Source organism: Gopherus flavomarginatus, chromosome 4 (assembly GCF_025201925.1).
Source record: "Gopherus flavomarginatus isolate rGopFla2 chromosome 4, rGopFla2.mat.asm, whole genome shotgun sequence".
NCBI classification, from domain to species: Eukaryota; Metazoa; Chordata; order Testudines; family Testudinidae; genus Gopherus; species Gopherus flavomarginatus.
The window spans coordinates 188,056,151-188,068,057 of record NC_066620.1 but is presented as its reverse complement, the minus strand read 5'-3'; the positions used below and the strand labels follow the sequence as shown (position 1 = coordinate 188,068,057).

Here is an 11,907-nt window from a genome sequence, read left to right as displayed (position 1 = left end):
AGGATACTGGACTAGATGGACCTTTGATCTGAGCCAGTATGGTCATTCTTATGTGCTTAGTCCTGGTCTACATACACAGCTTTTGTACTGGTATACAGTTTTTGGTTAGGGGTGTGATTTTTATAACTGAAATAGTTATGCCAATACAATCCCAACTGTGGATATAGTTATACCAGTATAACACTGTTATCACTTACTTTCCATCCTGGATGGAAACACCTATACCAGCATAATGAGCCTTTATACAGGTATAACTGTATCTGCTCTATGGGCTGTCTACGCTGAAAAGTTATATTAAGAACATAAAAACAGCCATACTGGGTCAGACCAACGGTCCATCTAGCCCAGTATTCTATCTACCGAAGGTGGACAATGCCAGGTGCTTCAGAGGGAATGAACAGATAATCATCAAGTAATCCGTCCCCTGCAGGGCAGGCTTTAGGGCTATTCTCCAAATTCCCGGGAATCGGGCCCCGTGCTTAAGAGGGCCCCGCATCCTCCACCGAAGTGCTGTCAGAAACAGCGGCAACCGATTGAGCTGCCGCCAAATTGCCACCACTATTTTCAGTGGCAGCTCAATCGCTGCTGCTGTCTTCAGTGGCATTTCAGCGGCAGCTCTTTCGAATCAGGCCCCGCACGTCCTAAAGCCGGCCCTGATCCCGTCACCCAGTCCCACCTTCTGGCAAACATAGGCTAGGGACATCTTCCTTACCCCTCCTAGCCAATAGCCATTGATGGACCTATCCTCCATGGACTTATCTAGTTCTTTTCTGAACTCTGTTATAGTCTTGGTCTTCACAACATCCTCTGACAAGGAGTTCCACAGGCTGACTGTGCATTTTGTGAAGAAATACTTCCTTTTGTTTGTTTTAAATCTGCTGCCTATTAATTTCATTTGGTGACCCATAGTTCCTGTGCTCTGATGAGCAAATAACACATCCTTATTTCTTTCTCCACACCAGCCATCCCGATCATATCTCCCCTTAGTTGTCTCTTTTCCAAGATGAAAAGCCCAATCTTATTAATCTCTGCTCATATGGCAGCCATTCCATTGCCCTAATAATTTTTTTTGCCCTTTTCTGAACCTTTTCCAATTCCAATATGTCTTTTTTGAGATGGGGTGACCACATCTGCACGCATTATTCAAGATATGGGTGTGCTATGGATTTATATCGGGAAAGCTATGTCTCTCAGGATGCAGAAAAATCAACCCTCCTGAGATGTAATTAAACTGACCTAACTCTCAGCGTAGACAGTGCTAGGTCAATGGAAGAATTCTTCCATCGACCAAGCTACTGCCTTTCACGGATGTGGGTTACCTATGACAGGAATACTCCTCCTATCACTTTAGTGTCTACACTGAAACACTAAAGCGGCGCAGCTTCAGCTGTGCTGCTGTAGCCTTCTAAGTGTAGACATAGCAAAGTGTGCTCTACTGCTTTAACTATCCATCATAATTAAATCAGTACAACTTTTGTGTGTAGGTAGCCCTTAGTGATAGCATTACAATAGCATTTAAGACCCTAATTGTGATTGAGACCAAAATATGTTAAGTGCTTCATATACATTAGAGACAATTCCTGTCCCAGAGAAGTCATAGTCTAAATAGACATGACAGACAAAGAGCGGGAAGAAGGAATTATCTCCATTTTTCAGAAGAGCAACGGAGGCACAGAGAGACTAGTAAACTTGGCCAAGCTCACGCATTTCTATGGCAGAAATAAGAGAGGTTTCCTTACTCCTACTTGAACACTGTTAATAAAACTGTTTCTTTCCTCATCTTTTTTAGGATCATTTCCCTCAGGCAAAAAATGCTGGAATAAAAGACTTCAAAAGGGATCGATCACTCTTATTAGGTCATAACTTGGACATTAATTGGTGTTACAGCATCGATTTAAAGTGGCTTATGTTGTTACATTTTGGACTTGTCTGTGTACATGGGAGAAAACCTATGTTATAATTACGTTAGTCTTGACAAACTATTTTATAACCACACTGGGTACACGGCTTTGCTTGGAGGCATCATGATAGCTGTCCTATTTTGGCATATTTTAAGCCTTTTTTAAAGGTGGCGTGTACACCCTTTTGTTCTACTGAATGACACAAGTATGGGAATGATCAGGCCCTAAATGGCAAATAACCCTAGATAAGACTAATCTTCACATCAACTCCTGAACACTTTGAAGAGCTTCTTTTCAGTCAGGAATTTAGCAAGAATATACTTTATTTTTTATGTATTTCTACTTGGATGTGTCTGCACTCAAGTAGATCATAGAGACCTCTGTTTTCAAGATGAGCCTTGTATAGGAGCTTTGAAAGACTGAAATATAACTGCACATTTTAGTACCAGCAGCAGCCATTTTTCCAGTGTTATTAAACATGATTGCAAACCTGAATTCATGCACCTGAATGTTAGTAGTGACTGGGCATTCTGGGTATCAAACTCTTTCTGTGGAGAGGACTGAACTGCATTTTTAAATATGATCTATGTGCAGGGTCATATACTAACCTTAATAATATAAAATAGATCTTTCACAGGACAATGGTTCACTTGTGCATTCACATATCCTAATTACATACAGTCATGGTAAGCTATTTATTGAAAGAGAAATACCCTGAAGATTAGACTCCTCATTAGACTTTATCACTATTGAGATGAACATGGAAGAGACTGTCTACCCACATACATGCTTATGTTCACATGGAGAGTTATATCAATATACTTATATCCCTTATGGACAAGCTCTAAGGTCTGGTCTACACTACAGAGTTAGATCAACACAAGGCAGCTTACATTGACCTAACTATGTAAGGGTCAACACTTAAATTTCACTCCTGCTGATATAATTGCCCTGCTATACCAACTTAATAATCGACCTCCATGAGCAGCATAGAGTCAAAGCTGATGTGGTTAGGTTGATGCAGAATCAGTATAGATACTGCATTGCTTAGATCAACTGTTACTGGCCTTCAGGAGTCATCCCTTAATGCCCCACATCAACAGTACAATTGATACAAGTGCTCCTGGTGAGGATGCACGCCTGCCAACACAAGAAGCAAAGTGTAGCCATGCCCAAGCAATGTAATTACTACAGTACCTGTATGCTGACATAAATTAGATCAATTTAATTTTGTAGTGTAGACATGGCTTAAGTCTTACATCTTTACAATACTATGTCACTATTTCCGGCAGGATTGAATTGGAGCCAGATCAACAACCTCTGGTTTCCAACCTGTGCTCCTGGATTTAACTTTTTTTTTTTTAAATTAAACCTTATGGTTGCAAGATTACATCTGGTTACATTTTTGAAGGTTAACAGACAACCTGAAAAACAGCTCAGAAAAGTGTGAACTGCTCCATTTATCTCACTAGGTGCTAACTCTGAAGCACAATTATGGCATTAACCAGTTCACCGGTGATCAAAGCACACAAGAAAGAAACAGAAGTTGCACTATGAAGTTCTGCAGTATTTTGTTGTAGTATCAGGAGCGGGTGGAGCTCAAATTGTAGAAACTTGATTATTGGGAAAGTAACATTCCTCACACCCGATTTGACCTCTGGTTTCTAGCTATTTGAATGTCAGGTACGCTGATCTCTTTCCTCCCCGTACTTGGCTTGTTGTTTAAACTCTTGCAGACACTTTGTTCAGGTGTCAAAAATTTCTATTAGTATGTTCTCCTCTTATCTGTTTCTTCAGCAGGTTTTTTCAGCTCATGTCAGGCTCCCCCTAGCTCATTTCTTAAGTTTTTCAGACAAGTTACTGTGTGCTTTAGTCCACCCTGTCCCTCACACTTGGGAGGAGCTGCCTGTAAATATCCACAAGGCTAATTCATTATCCCCCTTAAAACTTTCCTGTTCTGTGATGCCTAAAAAAACCCATGACAACAGTATCAGAGGGGTAGCTGTGTTAGTGTGGATCTGTAAAAGCAGCAAAAAATCCTGTGGCATCTTATAGACTAACAGACGTTTTGGAGCATGAGCTTCCCTGGGTGAATACCCACTTTGTCAGATGCATCTGAGGAAGTGGGTATTCACCCAGGAAAGCTCATGCTCCAAAACTTCTGTTAGTCTATAAGGTGTCACAGGACTTTGCTGCCTGACAACAGTAAAGCTATTAGTGGCCTGAGGCCACTGAACGCTATTTCTTCTTAAATTGTAAATTTTGTATGGCAGGGACCATGCGCTTGGTCTGTGTGCATCTGTACAGCCCCTTGCACCAGGGGCTCCTTGGCCCTTCAGCAATACAAATAACGAGACAGACGAGCTCTTTACCCGGCTGCCATTTCCTGACTCGCCCCTCTGAGCCCAGTGACTTATCCCGTTTCGCGCTCTCAGTTACCGCCTCCCGACCCCCCATTAGCGGGCTTCCCCCGCTCCTACCCCGGCCCGGCTCTGACTCATAGCGCCCTCCCCGCCCTCCGGTCTCCCCTGCGGGCCCAGCCAGCCCCGACCCGGCAGAGCGGCTCTAGCCACTGCCAGCGGTTCAGGGCTCGGGCCCGAGGCCCCGGCCGGCGCTGCAGACGCCAGACGGCCCTTAGCGGGGAGGGTCCTGACACGCGCTCTGAGGCGCGAGCCACCACTACGCCTCCCGTGAGAACGGGGCTAGAATGACGAATTTGGAGGACCACGACCTAACGGCTACTTTCCGGCCCCCGGGATGGCGCTCGTCACTACCGGGTCAAAGGGCATCCGGAAGTCACGGCGCGTGGGATTCGTTCCAGGTCGGGGATTCCATCGCGTGCACTGACTTCCGCCTGGCCGGCCAGCCGGCAGCAAAGCGAGAGGCGCGAGCCGGGAGTCGGAGAAGGCCGCAGCCATGCAGGTCACCAGCCTCAATGAGGTGAAGATCTACAGCCTGAGCACGGGCCCGAGCCTCCCCGAGGTGAGAGAGGGCGGCCCGCACTCCCCGCCGGGATCCCGGCCCCAGCCATCCCCCCCCGGGTCTCCGCGAGAGGGGGCGCGGCTCGGCGCGGTCTCTATTCCCGGGTGGGAGCTGCACGGAGCACCCCCGTGCTTCCGCTCCAGGACCTGCAGAGGCGTGTCTGCTCCAGCGAACCGCGGCCTCTGCTCCGTCTCGTTTCCCCGCGCAGTCCCTGGGCGCTCCCCTCCTGGCCAGGCACACGTGCGCTGGGGAGCGGGCCCTCAGGTTGGGAAGACGGTTGCTGAAACCCCTTCAAACTGTGCGTGAAAATGACAGAGCGATGGTGTTTCTCCTAAAACTGCTGCAGCTGCCAATTTTGGGGCGTGTGTTTAGGCATATTTTTCTGTTTCTGTCAAGTCTGTTCCTGTCCGGTTGAAGAGCTGCTTGAATAACAGGCGAAACGGTGAAACTTTCTCGACAAAAATTGTTGCCAAATGCACAAACTTGCGGCGGGGGGGGGGGGGCTCCCTAGATCACTGGTTTTCACCCTTTTTTCATTAGTGGACTCCCTAAGAAATTTCCAAGGTGGGGATTGGGGCTGTGTACCCGCTACAGTTTAAGCCCATATAAGTTATGTTCCTCTGATGTGAATAAGCTCCCCCCCCCCCCCCGAGCGAGGTACATTACACCAACCTAAGCACTGGTGTGGACAGCGCTATGTCCCTACGACATAGCTGCTACTGCTCACGGGGGCTGGAGTAATTGGGTTGATGGGAGAGCTCTCTCCCATGCGTTCAGAGCATTTGCACTAGCAGTGCTACCGTGGCACAGCTGCAAGCTCTGTAGTGTAGCCATAGTCTGTGGACCCAAAGGTGTGTGTGGACCAGAGGTTGAAAGCCAGTGTCCTAGTACTTTCTTCTCTAGTCTCTGAGGAATCTGGGATCAAGGTTTCAGCAGCATTCAGGAAGAGATTAGATCTGTGTACAGACAATGCTGGTATCCAGAGTTATATTAGTAAAAACTCTAAAAAGTAAATGTTTATGGCGGGATATAATACCTCAGGCTTTAGAGATTAAGACAACCTCTAACTATTAGATGTTGGGGAAATGTGACCTGGGGTAGATTATCTCCTTTTCTGTGTCATCCTGCAGGGTGGCAATTTTGTGCCTCTTCTAAACCTTCTGGTATTGACTACTGTTGGTAATAGAATATTAGGTTAGATGGACCTGTGGTCTGATCCAGCTCTGCAGTTCCTCTGCTTTTACAGATGTTATAAATAGTGGTAATGTCTTAAAAATTGGGTTTTAAGTTGATGGTGTCACCTTAATATTTTTGTCCGTGTCTCACACTGATATCTGAGAAACATAGGAATAGGACAAAGTGAAAAAAACTGAAGAAAAAATATTTTGTCTCCTGACAAAATTCCAATAATTTTGAGTGAAGTCTTTGCTTTTTTCACCTAAATTCACTGCCCCAATAATGACCTTTTGCATATTTGTGGCTTATATCATTATCCTCCACCTCATTTCTAGTCGCTTTCTAGACTGCTGTCCTAAACCTTGGAATTGTAACCTGTAGGGCTTTTAGACTTTGATAAAAGTTGTGTTGCCAGTACATTAGGTAGCACGTGCAAACTAATGCATTTGAAAAGTTTAGTGTAGACTGTGAGGTTTATATACTTTAACGCATGCTAAACTGTTAGAGTTACAGCTAGGTGGGAGCCTTGCCTGCATTAGGCTGTTAAAATGTGTTAGTTAATTAACATGTACTAACAGCACACCTTTAAGCCTCATCTAGGATGGCAATGCTGTTTTTGGGAGGCTGAGAATCTTAAGATTATATTTGGAAAAAAATGAATAACTGCTCTGATTGCAAAGATAAATGTTCTGAATGTAAATAGCTATAATAATCAGGTGAGTGTTGAGAGACTCACTAACAGCACGCTAAAGTTTTCAATTACTTATTTTCTTAAGTATGAAATTATTAAATAGCTTCACGGAAATGCTTGCTTTGCTATACATAGCATAATAAACAGAACAAGAATTAATTTGATTGTTAGAGCCTAGTTTTGTTTCACTGACAAATTTGATAAGCCTAACTCTCTCACGCTTTTCCTAGCACTTGAAATTAACACTGACATCAATTATTTTCCTTTTCTTACAGTGGATTTCCAGTAAGAAGAAGAGAGCAGTACAAAAGAAAAATGTGGGTAAGTTGTCCTTAACATGTGCTGTTCAGTAAAAATGGGTTGCATTTATATAGCATTCTAGTCCAGAAGTAGATCAAAAAACTTTACAAACTGATTTAAGAGCTATAATTATATTTTGCTTATGTACATAGATAGTTGACAGCCACCTCTGGATTGAAGAGGCACAGCTGTAAATTGATCTAGATTATGCGGTCAAGAACTAAATTTTCTTATGTGCAGTATTGTACAGTTGACTGTATAAATTGTGGGTTGTTTTTGAATTCCTATAAAGCATCAGGTGTTGGCCACTGTAGGAAGTGGAACAGAATATATGCTGGAGTCCTTTTACATATATGATAAGATTGTCACATTTCTGATGTAGATACAATTATGATCCTCAGGGACAATGCAGCTGGTTATACTCACATTTCTCAGCAGCAAGTACAATATCAGAGCATTCTTTTCTGGCAAGAAGTCCTGTCACCAAGATCTGTTGTTCAATTCAAAATGTAAAATCTGCATTTAATTGAAGCCTCTTCTTCTTGTCCCAGACTCTGTGCTATTAAGAAATGCCCAGCAAACAAAAAAACCTGCAAACAAAAGTTCCTACCCATAGTCATGCTTTTCTGCCTAGAGATTGGGAGAGAAACAAAACACCTTTTTACTTTGGATTTTTATGCTCTTTTGGTTTAGGTATAAATACCATAGTGATAACTGCCATATGGAAAGCTAAAATAGATATATATTGGGTTTTATTGCATATGTCCATAACAGAGGGCGATGTGATCCACTATATCAGGGTTTCTCAGCCCATGGGTCAGGGACCCAAAATTGGGTCCCCGGAACGTTTCAGAGGGTCGTGTGGGAACTCCTGTGGCTACAGTCCTGTGGGGCTGGCTGGGCTGCCTCCCTGCTCCAGGAAACCTCTGGGGTCCCAATGCCACTCAGGTTAAGCCCAACTGTCCTGATGACGGGAGTCCAGGTAGGCCAAATTTGAGTGAGTGGCACGACAACCCCATGAGCCAGGTCAGAGCTCCATTCACACAAATTTGGTCTAGCCAGGGTGGTGAGCCCAGACCTGATAAGGCACTGCAACCCTGGAGGTTGCAATGCCTGGAGTGGAGAGCCACGCCCAACCAGCCCCACAGCACAGGAGCTGCCACTGTGGGGTTAGTGCTGGGCAGAATCTGACTGAAACCACCCTAGGGCCTCCATCCCCAGATTATTTACTGGGTCGTGACAGGCTGTAAACCAGGGGTAGGCAACCTCTGGCAGGCTTGCTGAAGGCTGCACGCAAGCTCATTTGCAGTGGCACTCACACTGATGGGGTCCTGGCCATTGGTTTGGGGGGCTCTGCATTTTAATTTAATTTTAAATGAAGCTCCTTAAACATTTTAAAAACCTTATTTATTTACATACAACAATAGTTTAGTTATATATTATAGACTTATAGAAAGAGACCTTCTAAAAACGTTAATGTATTACCGGCACCCAAAACCTTAAATTAGAGTGAATAAATGAAGACTTGGCACAGCACTTCTGAAAGGTTGCTGACTCCTGCTATAAACATTTACAAATGGGTCCTGAGCCCAAAAAGATTGGGAACCACTGCACTACACAGTGTCTCAGCTATGTATGGTAAAATGCTATTTAACACACACACTGTACTATAATTGTACTATGTACTACAACTGAAGTGTGATGTGATTTGTTCTACATTGATATAGTTTGCTTCTGAAAATTCACAGAATGTAATGATCTGTAAATTTATCACTTGGCATATTTTTGGAAGCAGTATTAATCACTCCTGGGGGGAATTCTGCGCATCTGTGGACTAGCAGAATTCATTTGTCTCGCATACTTTTGTATTATCCCACATAAAAAGCACTTTGCCTAAGAAGTGCTGCAGTTTTGCCTTTTGCCCACCAGAGCCCCCTGTGGCACCAGAACAGCCAGCTGCTTTCATGCTCGCTGTTCTAGCTCCACAGCAGCCTCATCTGGACAAAAGGTGAAACTGCAGCACTTCTTAGGCAAAATGGTTTTTATGTGCAAAAATGCAAAATTCTATGCCCAGTGCTACAGAATTCCCCCAAGAGTAGAGTTCATCACAGCACCTTGCCCGCAGAACCAGGTTAGGACAGAGTGGGGCATACAGGGCTGCTGGGGGAAGACAGACTGGAGCATGGGCTCAGGATCTAGTGGAGTGACAGCGTTGAGCCTGGGGAAGGGGGGCTGCAGAGACCCATAGGGATGAGGGGTGTGGGGTATGGAGCAGACATGCCTGACTGAATGAGAGAGGCTTAGAGTCAGCCAGGGTCTGCATGGGGGAGGCTTCCTAACAATCTCTCCCTTCGCCCCAAAGAAAAACCTCTCACCCATACCTAGCACCCTCCAGGTTCACTCCTAAGCTCAGTCCTTGGCTCCCTCAGCTCCTCCCTTACCCCTGACTCACCCAAACATTTGTGCTACATCTGACAGGTGCAGCAAATACAGTTCTATATTGTGAGTTAAATGAATTACACAAAGTTCGGTATTTATATGTCTCGTAAGGAATTTATTTGTCAAAATTTTTTTACCGGAGTCTTTTTTTTTTTTTTTTTTTTTTTTGCTCTATGTTGTTACAGACATACTTTCTGACAGATATCTTGAAACAAATTACCAAAATAATTGTAACTTGCTTAATTGTATTGTGTTATTTTGACAAAATATGCAGAATTTTGCATAATTTTCAAAGATCGAGTGCAGAATTTTTAATTTTTTGGTGCAGAATTCCCTCAGGAGTATTATATTAAATGTTCCTGATGCTTAAAATGAGGTTTTTTGTCCTTTGTTTTGTTACTGATGATACTGCTTTAGAAAACTTTGTCTGTCAAACAAAAGATGTTACCAGTTTTCTTTAATAGGAATGTTTTCTCTTCAGATGTTCGCAGAAGAATTGAACTTATTCAAGACTTTAACATGCCCACAGTTAGCACAACTATTAAGGTATCAAGGGATGGACAGTATATTATGGCAACTGGTGAGTTAACTAAATGTTTATGTATGCCAAAAGCTAAAATATTCAAAAACCTTTACCTGGAGGTAGCTTACTGAAGGAGAGAAGACTTTCTAGATAATTTTTAAGTGTCAATGTATAGATGCCTTTTTGGCTTACTGTTACCATGTGATGAACCTGATAGCATACGTCATGATACTCTGTGAGGCACTTCTTTGTAGCACATGGGTATTTATAGAATTTAATTGTTGTTATTTTGCAGATGGAGGCTGCCCTTGATACTTCTATTATGTGTATATGAATCTGACTTTCAAAATAAGTTTTTGTTTGTTTGTTTGTTTTTTTAAAGTTTAATTGATTGACAATCCCAGTGGCCGCCAAACTATTTAATGATCTAAATTTGCACAAATAATGAAACCTGGTTTTGATTGTTTTTTTCAAAAGTAAAAATCAGTGAAACTCTGTAAACATTTCATGGATTGGCCGACGTTGCTGTAACCATATATTATTTGAGATGAAATATACTATTTTAATACATGATAGCTGCATGTCTTAGTTGGTGAATGAAAAGTAAATGTTGTCTTTAGTTATGAATCTCACTTTAATGGTAAAGTGTAAAGAAAATGTTATCTTCCTATTTCTTTCTGTGGGTATTTCAGCCATTTTGGTTAGAATGCTCCTGTTGTTGTTGTTGTTGTTGTTGTTTGTTTTTATTATTCTTGTACAGTAATCATCTTTTAAATTAATCTAGTATTCTTTAAAAGGATGGAGGCATAGTACTACAACTAAACTTCACAGATATAACAACTGAGAATTAGTGATTTAGGTAGACCTGGGCAATCTAAGACTGTACACAGGCTTAGCCTTTTGGACCGATTAGAAGGTACTAATCCAGTCAGAGACACTGTTATCTTCAGCTTAGATGTGTATGTGGTTTTCAGAATACATTTCCTGCACCAAGGTCAAGGTTTTCAAAAACGGGTCTCTAAAGTTGTGTCCCTACATGGCTTGATTTTTAAAAGTTGCAAGCACTCAGCAGCTACCATTGATTTCTGGGACTGAAGGTTCAAGCAGTTGAAATAACAGCAAAAGTAAACACTGTGCATACTTAAGACCTGACTATGTTTAACTGATTATTTTGAAAACATATTCTCTGGTTTGCTTATGTCAGGGATAAAACTGTTTTGCAGGAACATATAAGCCAAGGATCCGGTGTTTTGATACCTACCAATTATCCTTGAAATTTGAAAGATGCTTAGATTCTGAAGGTCAGTAAATTATATGGCTTTAAAGTGTATATGGGAGGCAGGGTGGACCTGTAAGTAGGGCACTGAAGTGGAGTAAAGAGACCTGTGTCCGGTCATTAACTTGCTGTGATTTTATGCAAGTCACTTTTTTGTACCCTCATTTTCCCATCTGTAAAAGGGGGATAATGTTACTTAACATGTTTTGTAAAGCATTTTGAAATCTGTGGGAACGTAAATAACGTATCTAAAGCAAAGCACAGGCTATCTGATTTACCCTGTAACTTAAGTTTGTAAGATCATAAGATTCTACATTGCACTTTTCTTGGTAATTGTTAGATCCAAATGTCCATGTGTATCTTCGATCAACCCAAATGGGATTTCTGTAAATCAATAAGATTGCTAGGAAGTGAGCCATCAATCCTAGATAAACATGCTTGTATATCTGGCTGGCCTTTTACACATTTTTTTTTTAAATTACAAAAAAATCTAATTAAATAACCTTTATCTAATCAGCTGTCAAGAAAAGCAATAAGTACAGAGTAAATTTATTAATTTGCATACTCTTGTCCTGAGTAGTAGTTACTGTTGTATCAGTATTGCACTTTCTTCTTTCTA

The 11,907-nt window shown here is 42.4% G+C and overlaps 1 protein-coding gene across 2 annotated transcripts in view; it reads left to right on the top strand.

Moving 5' to 3' along the window:
• Positions 1-4,721: 4,721 nt before the first annotated feature.
• Positions 4,722-11,907, top strand: part of NOL10 (nucleolar protein 10) — an 80,648-nt gene continuing 73,462 nt past the window's right edge. The window contains exons 1-4 of one of the 2 annotated variants that reach the window (XM_050950755.1): positions 4,722-4,883; positions 7,026-7,071; positions 9,971-10,069; positions 11,236-11,313. In XM_050950755.1, coding sequence (XP_050806712.1) covers positions 4,818-4,883; positions 7,026-7,071; positions 9,971-10,069; positions 11,236-11,313 — 289 coding nt within the window. In that variant the 5' untranslated portion in view covers positions 4,722-4,817. Of the gene's footprint in view, positions 4,884-5,052; positions 5,182-7,025; positions 7,072-9,970; positions 10,070-11,235; positions 11,314-11,907 lie in introns of those variants that run through there. The other variant, XM_050950756.1, reaches the window with a different exon arrangement.